This window comes from Genypterus blacodes, unplaced genomic scaffold, assembly GCF_046128005.1.
Source record: "Genypterus blacodes isolate CSIRO-AG114 ecotype Tasmania unplaced genomic scaffold, CSIRO-AGI_Gbla_v1 ptg000058l_1, whole genome shotgun sequence".
Taxonomy (NCBI): domain Eukaryota; kingdom Metazoa; phylum Chordata; class Actinopteri; order Ophidiiformes; family Ophidiidae; genus Genypterus; species Genypterus blacodes.
Genome location: NW_027466870.1, coordinates 6960265 through 6975000, shown reverse-complemented (window position 1 = coordinate 6975000; position 14736 = coordinate 6960265). Strand labels below are relative to the sequence as shown.

General features: G+C 46.9%; 1 protein-coding gene across 1 annotated transcript in view; it reads right to left on the bottom strand.

The window, feature by feature from the left end:
* dab1a (DAB adaptor protein 1a) overlaps positions 1–957 on the bottom strand; it is a 40578-nt gene extending 39621 nt beyond the window's left edge. The window contains exon 1 of the mRNA XM_076153305.1: positions 888–957. Within this exon, the coding sequence (XP_076009420.1) occupies positions 888–957 (70 nt within the window). The remainder of the gene's footprint in view (positions 1–887) is intronic.
* Between the last annotated feature and the right edge of the window lie 13779 nt (positions 958–14736).

The following is a 14736-nucleotide window of genomic DNA, read 5'->3' as shown; positions in this document are numbered from 1 at the left end:
TAGAGAGAGAGAGATAGAGAGGTAGAGCGAGAGAGCGAGAGAGAGAGAGGTAGAGACGAGAGGCTAACCCCCCCTAGTCTGAATGCTGAAGGCAAACCATTCATCTTTCCTCTCATATGCTCTTCTGGGCTTCAATCCCAGTCCCTACGCACTCGAGTGTGTGTGTGTGTGTGTGTACATGTGTGTGAACGAGTGTGTGTGTGTGTGTGTGTGCATGTCCCTAAATATGGAGAGCAGCCTGAGTGATGAACTTGATCTCCATTGCAGCAGAACAATGCTGTTTCTAAATAGGACATGAGAGGCATTCAGCCTTCCCTCACACACACACACACACACACACACACACACACACACACACACACACACACACAGTGTATTGGGAACCAGTACTTGATTGCAGGGACTGAAGCTCACAATGTGCACTGAGCCACAATCTGCTGCAGGTGAGTGTATGTTTGTGTGTGTGTGTGTGTGTGTGTGTGTGTGTTTGTGTGTTTCATTAAGCATGATTCCCAGCGGTCTCCAGACTTTTGTTCCATCAATCAGGTGCTTATTCAGAGACGGCCAGGCGTCGCTCACACAGTCAGGCAGGTGGCGGCGAGCAGCCGGGGCGATGGCTGCCAGCCTGGCCCCTGGCATCACCTCTGCTCTGGGACCAGCCAGGCCGCTCACACACACCTGCCTCTGGAGCTCCTCACACCTGGATCTGTTCACTTCTTACACACTGCAACATCCCTACACCTGTTAATTAGCTGCCAGCAACAGCGGCCCTGCATTCTGTCAGCCGGTCCAGATCCATCATCAGCACATGATGGAACAATTAATGAAGGCAGGAATACGCCTCAGATGAGGGTGTGTGTGTGTGTGTGTGTGTGTGCTGAGTGTACCTTTCCTCCTGGAGTCCCGTCTGACACTGCTGGGCCTGACCGCTGGCTGTAGCTCTGTCTCTGTTGACATCCTCAGGATCCAACTGGGCTCGACTCCGCTCCGCTTGGCTCCGCTGGGCTCCGAGGGTCCAATTCACAGCGTCAGTGCCGACTGCGTGTGTGTGGGCGCCGGATGTGTGCGTGGAGGCGCCAGGTGTGTGTGTGGGCACACAGGCTCATGGGAGAGGGATGGGCTTCAGCCCTGACACGACATCCCACACACACCCACAGAGAGCTGAGGGGGGGAGAGAGAGAGAAAGAGGTTGAGTTTGGTTTTGTGTTTGATTGTGTTTGCTCTTGGCAGGCGAACCAAGCTGGAGCTCTCAGCTGGCATGAGAATGAGCTTGTTTTTGATAGGGGCCTTGAGTCTACGTTGCCCATGGTAACTGAGTGGAGAGAGACCTGCTCTGAACTTCCTGCTTCCTGTGGTCTCAGTATGGACTTTCATAAACCAGCTCATACTTATTTAAACACATTTACACTTGTTTGCACCAAATCTCCTTATGAAAACTCAACGGGCCTATATTCATCAACATTTACTTATTATCTTCTTATACTTCTGCCGACCTGAAGCCATCCAACCATCAGATTCACCACACGTGCGTACAACACCCAGTTTGATCAGTTTGACCCTGGGAGACTTCTTGATAAATCCCAATTCAGCTGAAGAGGTGATTTGCATATGAAAGGCAGCGTGTTCAGGGTGGAGAGCTACATGTGGACATGAAACTCCAGCGGTCGCAGAGAATAAATGGATGAATCAAAGACCACAATGTAGAAAAACTTCAGTGACGGTTCAACAAGAGCAACAAACAGAGTTCCTAATAAAAAAAAATAAAAAATCTTAAAAGCAGTGGATCTGGGAAAAAAGTGCTTTGACCTGAAACTTGGAGCAAAAAAAAGAAATAAAGAGCAGAATGGAGCGCTGGTTGATCACATGCGTGTCTAGAAACTTTTTCCAGTACAAACATTTGGTTCTTTTAGTTACTTTTAGAGAAATGTGGTGAGTTTGTTCATCCACTCCATCTGTATGCACTTGATAATGAATGAGGCTCATTGTTCCCTTTGCTTCTCCCTGCTGGTCCAGTACCTGTTGTGCCCCTCTGGCCGCCACTCTGGCCGCTCTGCCAGCTACTTAAATCACTTTGAGTGTTGACTGGCAGCGATTCCCATCACCTAGCAACCATGAAATTTAAAAAAAGCCGAGCTTGACCCTGGTGTGAATGCGTTGGATGACAAGTTTACACACTCAAAGACAAACAGAGAAAAGCTCTTTCTTATACAGAGGGGAGGACGGAGACAGCTGCTAGTTGACATGCTGCATAATGAATTAGAATACCTTTCTGAGCTGCTCTTCATCCCCCCCCCCCCCCCCCCCCCTCCTCCCCTCCTCTTCGATGGTCATTCTCGACCTCTCTTTCTCTCTCTCTCTCTCCATCGCACACAAGACCTGAACGAAATGATTGGTGCTTGTTGGGCGAAGAGGAGAATCTCTCTTCTTCTCTTCCTCCCCCTCTCCACGGTGTTTCTGTGTGAAAAGGAGGGCCCCTGTAAGCCTCGGGCCAGAGCAGATGAATTGAGAGGCTTTTAATTTGCTGCAGACAGAACAGAACAGAGTCCATTTAATTCTGCCGGCAGAGGCCATGTCGGCAAAATGCTGACAATATTCTTTATCTGGTCCGAACACACTGGAAAGTGTGAGTCACTCCAATTACAGGCATTATCAGCAGCACTGTTCCACCAAATGGATGGAGAGAGAGAGAGGGAGGGAGAGAGAGAGAGAGAGAGAGAGAGAGAGAGAGAGAGAGAGAGAGAGAGAGAGAGAGAGAGAGGGGAGATGTCGGAGGGAAGAGAAATGAACAGAATGGAGAGAGAGAGGGGTTATGAGACAGAATGGGTGAGTATGATAATGAGGAAGGAGTAAGTGGGAGGAAGAGGAGCCCGATGATGTAAAAACAGAAGAGAAAAGGACAGATTTGTCTAACCCTGAATATGTCCCTTTCTCTCTCCACTCTCCCTCTTTGTTCTCCTCTTTCATTCTTCTCCTTCTGGCGCTGGAGTCTTTCAGGCAGACTTCAGAGTGTGTTCAGTGTGTAATTCGTGACTTGGACTAGAAAAGAAGCGGCCTTGATTCCTGTGAAATCCCTTAACCCAGAAAATATCAGCTTTTTTACTGTGGCACACTACAAAACTCAGAGTCAGAGATGTGCTCGTGTGGAATTACACTGACGCTGTCGTCTGAAACACGGCTGCTGCAGGAGGAGGAGGACTCTGAATTTACACAGCTGTGAAATTTCGATCACTGCTCACGTAGCTGAAGGAGTCCAACCCCCTCATAAGAGTGTAAATAAAAAAGCCACTTATCTACTGGTTGAGCAAATTGAAAAACGAGTGTAAAAACAAAGAGGATGAGGCTGAAAAGGACAAATCTGCCACGGCGTCGCTCTCTAGACGTCTCAGACATACGGTTGCTCCTCTGGGGACTCGGGCAAGAGTTCTACAGCCGAGCTACGGTTCCCAGAGGGAGAACAAGCCTAATAAAATAGCAAATAACAACCCTGTGTGTCTGACTTCAGCTTGACAAACCTGCATGAAGACACACCGATAACCTTATAGAGAACACAGCGACATCAAAAAGCCATTTTGAGCATCAGCGCTGTCAGTTTGACCTGGAATCCAAGGCTGTGTTTGAGCTAAAAGTGGAAGCAGAAGAGGATGTGAACAAGCCTGAGTGTGTGTGTGTGTGTGTGTGTGTGTGTGTGTGTGTGTGTGTTTGGATGTAGAATCTGAGGCCACGACAGAGGAGACGTGAACAGGAGGAAAGGAAAGGAAACAAGTGGTACATTGGATGTCCGTAAATGGGGCGCTGCCAACGGCCGTGAGTGGGTGGTGTGTGTGTGTGTGTGTGTCTGTGTGTGAATTGATAAACAGGATGCTGCCAACAGGAGCTTAATGCCCAGAAAGCGTCTGCAGCTACAGTAAAGGCTGCCAGACAAATGAAGAGGAAAAGGAGAGGAAGAAAAGAGGGATATTAGGGAGGGCCGAGTTAACTGCCTCTCTCTCTCTCTCTCTCTCTCTCTCTCTCTCTCTCTCTCTCTCTCTCTCCCTCTCTCAGGTTAATTGCATTCTGTCCATCAGGCTCAGGGTTAGATTAGCAGCTCTCCCTCCTTATGAATAATGACTAATCTCACAGAACGCCTCTCCACTACAGCACTCACTACCTTTGCTCTGTCCATTTCCAATATCCTCCTTCAACATCTTCCTCCTTGGCTCTGGGCAGACATCGGTCTGCCCAGAGTTCTTATCTGTATCGTTTTCCCTCTATAAATGCTGTATTAGTTGATGAATAACCACAACTCCATACAGCAGAGGTTAGGTCATAGGTCCTATCTGATATTCTGTTCCATTTCACATCAACATTACTCTTAACTGAATGCTTACAATGAACACAATCAGACAAATTCATACAGCCTTAGATTAAAGGACAAAATGTGTCAATGTGCTTGGAAATGTCAACTGACACAATGAGCTATGGCACGGAAAAAAAATAGCGAATAAATGTCAATCGAAGTCCAATCCTACTTCAGCAAATCTACTTTACCTTTACAGCAAAACGTGAAAGAGATGAAGAAGAATCAACTAAATATCAAGACCTACCAGTTCACCAGCTGTTATAAGAACAGGATCCACTCAACTGTGCTCTCCTCACGACACCCGGGAAGAGACGGAGAGCAGGGACGGAAAAGTCAAATATCACACAAAGGGGGTTAAAGTACAAACGTCTGAAAGGGCTGAGAGAGTGAGAGCGAAGGAAAAGGATAAATGAAAGCTAAGACTGGGGTTAAAGTTCATTGTCACACACAGATAAGTGTCAGTTATGGTTGCACGTTGCTCAATAATTATCGGCTGACGTTAACTGCCACGTCTTTCGTCCAACCAACAAACGTGTCCTGAGGTCAACTAGGGACAAACAGTTCAATGTCTTTATGATTGACAGATAAAAGCTCATGATAATATACTCTGCAATAATAAGATTAATCTTCTGGGGTGTTTGATGCTAAGATGCCTTCCTGAGGTGCTGTGTGCTAAGCTAAGTGCTAAGTAGTAGAGAGAGTCCCTAAACTAGCCAGCCAGCTACTGAACAAATGACCCTGGACCTCCCAGAAGAGCCAAGAGCCTTAACTCTGCCCGTGCTACACGCTACATGCTACACACCTGAGCCCTGATATGAAAGCTGCGTGCCAGTACCAAGTTTGTACACAAACTATGACGGTTCAAGGGATTAAATGTGTTCCTCCATATAAAATACATGAGGAATGAGGAAGAGTATGAAGAGTGTTGGTCACTAAAAATGTTTTTATTTAGCAGTTTACAATGCACAGTATAATAGTAATGAATAGTTTACATTATTCATTTGTTTCATTAAAAAGAAGCAAGAGAGACTAACTTTATCTCCCTGCTGTTTATTTTTATGTTCTATGTTATTTTCAGATTGAGAGGCTTTAACATTTACTATTGTTTTAGCACTTAATACAAAAGGAAGTTCAATGTTATTTTGTGTTTTAAAATAAATGCTTAAGTAATTCAAGTTGTGTTTACAAAACATTTATATGTTCTGTTTCTATCCACTATTCTATCTTGAAAGCAACTGGAGTCACTGATATTTCACACCTTCATGTCCTCCATATCATCATCATCCTTTGCGGCAGCACAGTGCACACTGGTGTGTCTAAGCAGGTGAACTAGTGGTCTAAAGGTGCTTAGAGGGCAGCTGAGGACTCATGGATCTGACTTACTAAGGTTTGTACAGTTCAACAAAATACTAATTAAGATATGATACTGCAAACACAAGGAGATGAAACCCAATCTATACTACATTCCCTTAAATAATACAGGTAGGAGCTATAACAGGTCCATTTCTACAAGGTTGACTGGAACCCTCCGCACGGTTACCACAGCTGTCTGGTGGTTGAAGCAGCAGCAGCTATCAGAGCGAGCCTGGAGGCCTGAGAGCAGCAGTGCAGCAGGCAGGCATCCAGGCCGCCACAATGGACCTCTGCAGGAGGGAAACATGGAAACACAGCGCTCAGAGCGGCTCCGAGTGCTCCACATGGCTCCCTGCCTGTCTGAGAGACCACAGGAGCATCCAGCAGGGGCCTCATCAGGAAAAGGTAAACACACACAACCACACAAACACACACACACAACCACACACAACTAATTCACACTTTCCCACTCACTTCCTCCTTCCAGAAATAGGATGCCCCACATGTTTCACACAAAGTGCAGATTTCAAATTAGTGCAAAAGTGTACATGCACACACATTACCACACACACACACACACACGCACGCACGCAGGCCTCACATCTTCCTCACATAACCTATTTACAGACACAGGGCTGTGGATATCAAAGCTCTGCACGCTCATTGGGGAATTCCTCTGTTCTCATGTTTTAGATGAAAACGAATCTCGTTCTCCCCGCACATCCTGTGTGTGTGTGTGTGTGTGTGAGTGCGTGTGTGTGTGTGTCCTCTGCCTTATTAATGTGCTAAAATGGAAATCGGTCCTGGCTAACGATGTGTGCAGAGCTGTCGTTTTCACGCAGAGAGGAAACAGCGACTTTGCTGACTGACTGCCAGTGTGGATATTCCGTTATTAACAAACCCACACTTTGACTCTGACTGTCTGTGTGTGTGTGTGTGTGTGTGTGTGTGTGTCTGCGTGTGTCTGATCTCCTCAATGCCTCATTCAACTCCAATCTATTCCTCTGCAAGAACCTGCCTTGTTCTCGTCGCTGCTACCTGTTTACTGAAGTACGCACCAACGGCACACAAGTGGATGGTTCAGACTTCAGCCTGTTGCACCCAGAGTGTTCTCCCTCCACTTAAAGCCAGGGGGCGCTCTCTGCTGGACAGAGATCATAATCACTGAGCTACAGAACCTCTTGCTGCTGGCCTGTTAAAAAATGTCCGCTCAACATGATTTAGGTCCACCGAGCTCCACTGAAACCCCCGTCAGCTCCACCTAGAGTGAGTGATGGATTCGATACATCTGTGGAGAGGAAGAGAGGAGGAGAGGAGGAGAGGAGAGGAGTGAAGGAGAGGAGGAGAGTGGGAGAACTCTGTTGCACAAAAATAGAGCCGCAGCCTGCTGGAGCTGAAGACTGGGGCTTAATGAGGGATGCAATCATCAATTATTCAAAACACTTAATCACGGTGTCACACGATGCTGTTGCACAAACACACAAGCGCTCTGGCACACAAACACACACATTTAACACTGGGGTTCTCAAATTGTGCCTCCAAAGGCAGACAGAGACAGATAGGGGGGGTGAAGAGGGAAATAAAGACTGTTGTTGCTTCCTTCACTGTTATTGCATCATTTCCTACCGTGCATACTAAAGGAGGCATTATTGCCACACACACACAGACACACACCGGCACACACACAAGATCACAATCGTCTCTTCACACATAATTATTTACGCCCTCTCAGAGAGTTTCAGAGAGGTTGTGGTTCTATTGGGAGCAGCAGCAGATATCATGGCGGCCATCAGTCTCACCGCTGCAGAGGTTAGAAACAGAGAGGCAACAGATGAGTGGAGGGACGGAGTGATGAAGAGCAAACACACCAACGATCACACACACGCAGAGAACCAAGCCCATGAGGCTCGTTGATGTGGTGTTGGTAGGTTCTGTACGGTCTGTCAGTCTGTCTGTGTCATAGCAGAGGAGGATGAGGAGGACAAGGAGGATGAAGAGGATGGATTCTCCACCTCTGTCACTTTTTCGCAAGCTGCACGCTGCACGCTACGTTCAATCTGCCTACTCCCCTCACATCCCCAGGAGCGATTTCCCTGAGGGGTGGGGGAGGAGGGAGGGACTCCAGGTCCAGCCTCCTGCCACTTGCAGCCATCAGTCAGACACACACACACTCACACACAGCTTCGTGCCTCCTCCCCGTGTCTGAATCGCCTACGCACCCTGTCACACGCCGCCTGCCTCTCCAGATAAAACTCCAAACAAAATCAATCTTTACTGAGTGTCCATGTTTAATAAGGCCTTGTTGTTTCTTATGGACTCTGACAACATGACCAGTGAGACACACACTCACACACACACACAGGAAGCTCTATCCCACCATACACTGTATAAGTTATGCTCTGTCCAGTCATTACCTCAGTTAGATTGAACACAGTTTGACTTCACGTGAGAGCCCAGATGGCTGGATTGATCGACTGATTCAGCAGTAGTTGCCTCTGGAGGATGAATGTATGTATGAATGTACGGCTGCCTAGTTAGGAACTGACTGTGATTGGATTTGGGAGGAAGAAATAACATAAACACAACAGAAAATGCTGCTTAGTGATTTAGTTGATGCCAGTTTTAGACGTACAAGTTCATAAAAAGGGCAATTCATCCCATTCTTACTCAAGACACACACACACACACACACACACACTGCAACCCCTGACGTCATCACTAGACTTTGAGTAAATCGCCATCAGAATGTCACACTCCTACCTCATTTGCATAATTTCCACTTGTGAATCCCCAAACTCTTTGAACTTTGCACAGCCATTTTCAGCTTAATACACACATACACACACCATGGCAATCTGTAAATGTGTAAAATTACAGCATACAGACTCTGCAAAAGTTCCTGAGGGGGAAACTTTCTGTAAGCTCTTGAAATAGACCCTTTTAGCACCCGACGGTCTATTGGACTGTTGCTGTGTCTGAACTCTTACAGAGTGGAGGCGCTATTGGCATTCACTTCCCTGTGGGGCTTCCAGTCAATAGAAACCTCTTTAAACTCAGACTGTGTGTGTGTGTGTGTCTGTGTGGGAGAGAGAGAGAGAGAGAGAGAGGATGGCGGGAGAGTCAGAATGGCGTGGTGAAATTCAATAGTCATTTGTGTCTGCTGGCATCTGAATGACGTGATTTGTTCAGGCCAAATACACATTGGTGCAGATATAACAGGTACACCTCCACACACACTCACACACACACGTCCATAATTGTCTATGTGTGTGTATCTGTGCAAATGTGTGCGTGGTGCAGGTAATGATGGTGCACTAAAGCAGAGTCCCACCCCATCAGGGCCCAAGCTTCTCTGTGCCATCCATCATATTGTAGCTGCTAATGATACCAATACATATACCAGCACACAAGGGGCCAGGGGGGAGCTGGGGAGCTGGGTGGGGGGAGTACAATATACAGCAGGGCAGGGAGCGGAGGAGGGAGCTGAGAGACAGATAGTCCAGAGAGATCGACCGTAAGACGTCTACTTCTACTGTCAGCGCCGCTCCATTGTGTGTTATTTACTCCAATTATACACACACATACATGATGGTGGGAGAATATCCAAACAGTTGTCAGAGGGGAGGAGAGAGAGAGAGGGAGAGAAAGAGATAGAGGGAGAGAGACAGGGTCGGTGAGGGAGAAGAGGCACCCGGCACCGGTGCTTGAAGAGGGGAGGGAAAGTGCTGTCAAAGGCAGAGGAGTGAATGACGATTTGTGTGACTGGAATAGGCAATCTCAATGTCCTATTCCTCCTCCTGGTTTCACTCAGACACACACACACACAGAACCACATAAAACACTGCCCACTGCTAAATACACAGTGGAACTAAGACCGTCTGTCTCTACAGCAGCTCCTCCACGTCTGTGTGGATCCGTCTGAGCCAGGAGTCAGACGGTTCTTAAGACTGTCCTGCAGCTTCAGGCAGAAATGAATGGAGAAGAAACGTTCAAAGTGCTGAGAAGGCTCTATGGTCTGTGAAAAAGTCTCATTCTGGCCACGGAACACAGAACTAAAGATATATTAATATAGAACCTGCTCGAATGTATATAGTGTTTGTTTTAAATAAGTGTTTCTAATGACCTCATCCTTTCAGCAGCATGGCTAGACGACGTTAAGAAGCTCTGGTTGTGCTCACACTTAAATAGGGATTTTGATGTAAGAGTGTAAAAGATTTCATAACCCTGTAATAAATTATTCTGACCAAAGGGGTTAATGAGCTTAGTGTCAACAGAACCTCTCAAAGCCTCAGAGGATGACAGCGAAACCTCAGAGATGTGCAAACAAAGAGCGAGTAGGCTGGAGCAGTTTATGTTTCCCTCTCATCTTCTTCCCAAGAAGCTGCATCATCATCCTCCTCAGCACCCGGAGCCAGATGATGGCCAGCGGGGCCCCTGAAATCAGCCTATCAGATGTCTCCACCTGCTAAAGGACTCGGAATATGCTAATAGACGGGAGATTAAGATATGTAGCTGGGGGCGCAACCACATCACACACACACAGGCAGAAAGCGTTTCTTGTATGACTGCAGAAGAACAAAATTATAACCAAAGAGCTGCGGATCAGACAGACCTGTGATGAATGTTAGTGTGTTTAGTTTGAGAGTAGAAGTAAACTGCAGTGTGTAGATGTCATATACATGCAGCAGGGGGAGGGGCCAGGTGAGGGAATCTAACCTACTCCTCATCGTTACCGCGGCGTTGCGCAAAAAGCAGCAGCCCACAACCTCGGCTTCCTCCATCTCTCTTAACAACCGAGGAATCCATGAAAAATATCTCCTCCTCCTTCCCTTTGTCTTCCCTCCTCTGTGTTTCTCTCCCCGTCTGACTGCTCATCTTTCTTCATTGCTCTGCTCGCCTCTCTCCCAGGGTTTGCCATCTGTAGAGTAACAGGTGTGCTGCGGGTGTGTGTGTGTGTGTGTGTGACTGATGTGTTTGTTACCTGTAGCGCTGCCTGCAGCCACAGCCTGCGTGGGGAATAGCTGCTTCTACCTCTCTGCCTCCATCTCACACACTCTCTCTCTCTCTCTCACACTCAGTCTCTCGCTCTCTCTCTACGCTCTCTCCTTCTCCATCAGCTCCATCCGATGACCACGGCATGAGGCAGATGTGGCTAACGGCGTAATGGATAAGGGAGGCTGCGACAGGTTGGTGTGTTTGTATGTGTGTGTCTGAAATGAGCTTTTTACTGTGGTTGTGTTCACTGTGGCGGAGTTTGGGTAATTAGTCCCAGCAGTATCACTCATTTGTGTGTGTGTGTGTGTGTGTGTGTGTGTGTCTCTAGTCCGCCAACTCATCTCATTACTCTCATAGGTGAGTGATTAAACACACCGCCACACCTGGAAGTGTTCCCCCCCCCCTCTATCTCTCCCGTCTCTGCTGGTGCTTTAATGTACAGCTACACCCCTGACAACTCCCCTGACCCCAATCAAAACACACTCAAACAGGACAGATATACTCACACACACACACACAATCTTAAAATCTGGTCCCTGGCTCCCTCACGGTTGGGTTTTGCAGACATAGAGTTGAATCTCTACTTCTTTACAGTGAAAGGAAGCAGTTCAGGAGGTTGGGGCATCTAATTCGGACACCTCCATTCAGGGAGATGTTCTAGCCACGTCCAACCGGGTAGAGGTCCGGAATAAAATACAGGAGTTATGGCTCATTTAACAAGAGAATGTCTTGGGATCCCTCATAGGAGAAGCTGGAGAACATGATCAGGGTGAGGGACAACTGGGCTGCTTTGGTTACCAAGCCATGGATGGATGGATGGATGGATGGATGGATGGATGGATGGATGGATGGATGGATGGATGGATGGATGGATGGATGGATGCTTGTGGGTCAGAATGGCCCATGGGAGCAGAGAGCAGAGAGATCAAAAAGGGGAATGGGTCTGTTGGTGTTGGGGGGGTTGGTGTATGGGCTGATGGGTGCTGGGCCAAGTCGCCAATCATCCATCCAGGCACCCAAGCATTTAATGAACCGCACACCTCGAACACAATAAACTGTATTAAGGCAGCCGCCGCTCTACTCAACCAGTAAAAGAGCACAGCCAATCACAGCAGCAGCTTAGATGGCGGCGCGTCCCGGCTGCCTGTGATATTATTATTGCGTGTGTGTCCCTGAGGGCTGAGATGTGATGGATGTCAGCGCCGTAACATAATAAATTGTGGAGGTTAATCCACTCTGGTAGAGAGGTCCACTCTGAGGGAAGGCCTCCTGATAGACAATGCAGTCTACCCTTCGGCACACATTTCCATTCCTTTCTCCAGACCCCTTTTTTTTTATCAGAGTGGGGACAATTAAGTTGTTTTCTCAAGAGAGCTGTGGCCCAAGGTGTCGCTCAAGGATCACGGCCAGATCTCATTTGAGGGCTGATTTACAGCAGAGGCCAAAGTAAGAAGCTGCTTTCTCTAGGCTACAGTGGAGAGTCTCCAGAGAGTGTGGAAGGTGAGAGTGAGAGGACTCATCCCCAGACTCAAGACTCCTAAAAGCCATTATGGACTCACCCTAACACACAAGGGCACACACACACACACACACGTGCATGGTGCCAAGGTCCAAGTGGCAGCCTGGTGAGGTGAGCCTGGCAGATCTCAGCAGAGGGGAGTGTGACTAATAACACAGCAGAGCTCACTGAGGCACAACAGACAATCACACCCATTTCTCACCTCACCTCCTCTCTCTCTCCCTCTTTCTCTCCCTCTCTATCTCTATCATTCACTCTACGCAGCAACTTTTTAAACTGCATTCCAAAACAACTTCATCCTGCATTCTGATCCTTTTCTTCATTCCTAACACTTTGTTATCATTTGCCTGTTTCTATCCTTTGTCCATCTGCACATTTACAGTTGCATCATGTGGCGAAGATCCAGGCAAGTGAGATGAGGAAGAGTGTGTTCACTACGTTTACTATATATCTACAGCTGCCATTGAGCCACAGGAGAAGACTCAAATCAAGGAGAGGTTGTAGAAAAGTCTGTGCATTGAATAATCCTTGACTTGTATAATTAAGAGGGAAATGAAATCACGCAGACACACTCACACATCTCAAATAAGACGGTTCACTCATCCACATCGTATTATCAAGCACAAAGTAAGTCCCTACCAAACATTCCTACCGGCTCAGGTCATAGATGTTATGGGTGTGTGAGATTGAAACCATCAAATCTGTTCACAGTCATTTAATCTTGCAGGTTTTAGCTTGTGCCTATTCCATTAATCCAGCTTTATGGCATCATACCACACACACACACACACGCAATGAGCAGGGCCCTGTGGCTGAATGGGTGGTCGTCTAACACCCTTGTTCCCCAAAATTACTTATCATACTTATCAGCCCTCAGACTGCGATGAATAGAGAGTAGTCATTATCTGGAACTCATGCATTTACACATACAGCTATACGGCTAATTGAAAGCTGCCTATCTTAATGGTAATTATGGATATAGAAAGTGTGGGAGCTTATGGGCGTGTGTGTGTGTCAGTGTGTGTCAGTGTGTGTCAGTGTGTGTGTGTGTAAGGGCAAAGAGGCCATCAAAGCACTTTTATGCTGGGAAAAATAATTTACCCTTTAGTTATATGTCCATTTCACTGTGTGTGTGTGTGTGTGTGTGTGTGTGTGTGTGTGCGTGCGTGTGTGTGCGACGCTGCAGCAGTCCAGTAGAGTGTGTCGCATCTTGTAGATGCTCAGTGGAACTCAATCAACGACCACAAATGACGAGGGAGTAGGCCACTGACCAATAGGCTGCACACACACACACACACACATCCACACACACGATGCATTAAAGAATACGTAAATGCAATATTTCTGCAAAGAATTGGCTGTAAAATCAACATGTGCTTGGCTGGAGTCTGGTCCTGGAGTAAATGAGTGGAGGGGGGGAGAGAGAGGGAGGGAGGGAGAGGGGGAGGGAGAGGGAGAGAGAGGGAGGGAGGGAGAGGGGGAGGGAGAGGGAGAGGGAGAGTTGAACCTTTACTGTGCCAGAAAGACCAAACCGGGGTAAAACAACACTTATGTTTGGACTGACACTCAAGAGGTGGAGAACAAATGTGTGTAAGGTAGTGGGATGTTCATGATGCTCTGTTTCTGCTGGTTGGGGAAGCAGGCAGTGTCAATGGAACCAAAACAAGGAAGCTTATTGTTATTAGTCTTTCTCACCAGCGCTTAATGCAGCTTTAGCCTTTCTGACTTTTTTTTTTTTAGGACAAAATGAATTTTGTATTTAATTTACTGTAATGGCTACGCTAATAAAACGGTTACTAACACTAAAAGCCCACATTAAAGAGCTGTGATTCGCTGCAGTTAAGTCAGAACTGATTTAGTTTTATCTTTACTCTTAATGTGTTTTTATGTGCCTAAGGGTCAAATCCTCTTAAAGCCACAAGCCACCAAAAAACATTTAAAGAGGAAAAATGACAAAGGCGCTGAATTTGTTTGTGTGAAAGCATTGAAGCAGTGAAAGCAACACTGGATCGTTTGTATATATGCATTAGGAAAAGCATGTTTCCTGTTGCTGGTTCCTCCATTTAAGAACAAAACGAGACAGAAAGAATAATTTCCCGCTCAATAGTGCAGCAGGGAGCCATCAATTCATCCAATCCTAAAGTGATAAAGAACACACAGATGGGGAGATGGATTACAGTGGGGAGAGTAAATGGGGTAAATGCATATTCTTTACAAATCTAACAAATATATTCAAGAGGAAGACGACAGCTCCTCCGGATGTCTGTTGTGCTGTTTACAAAGACTCCACGAGTCACCTCCTTCAACAGAGGAGACAGATTTCCTTATCTGTTAGTCACACATCTCAGACTGAATTCAGACAGAAACCAACAAATATTTGTCATGTGGCAACGAGGAAACAACTAATTAGCACCAACTGCTTATAGGAAGCAGGGAGCTGTGGGTGATAGCTGCCAAAAACAAGGACATCCTTCACAATACTCAAACACTGCCACAGTTTGGATACCTAAAGCGACTTTATGACCCTGAA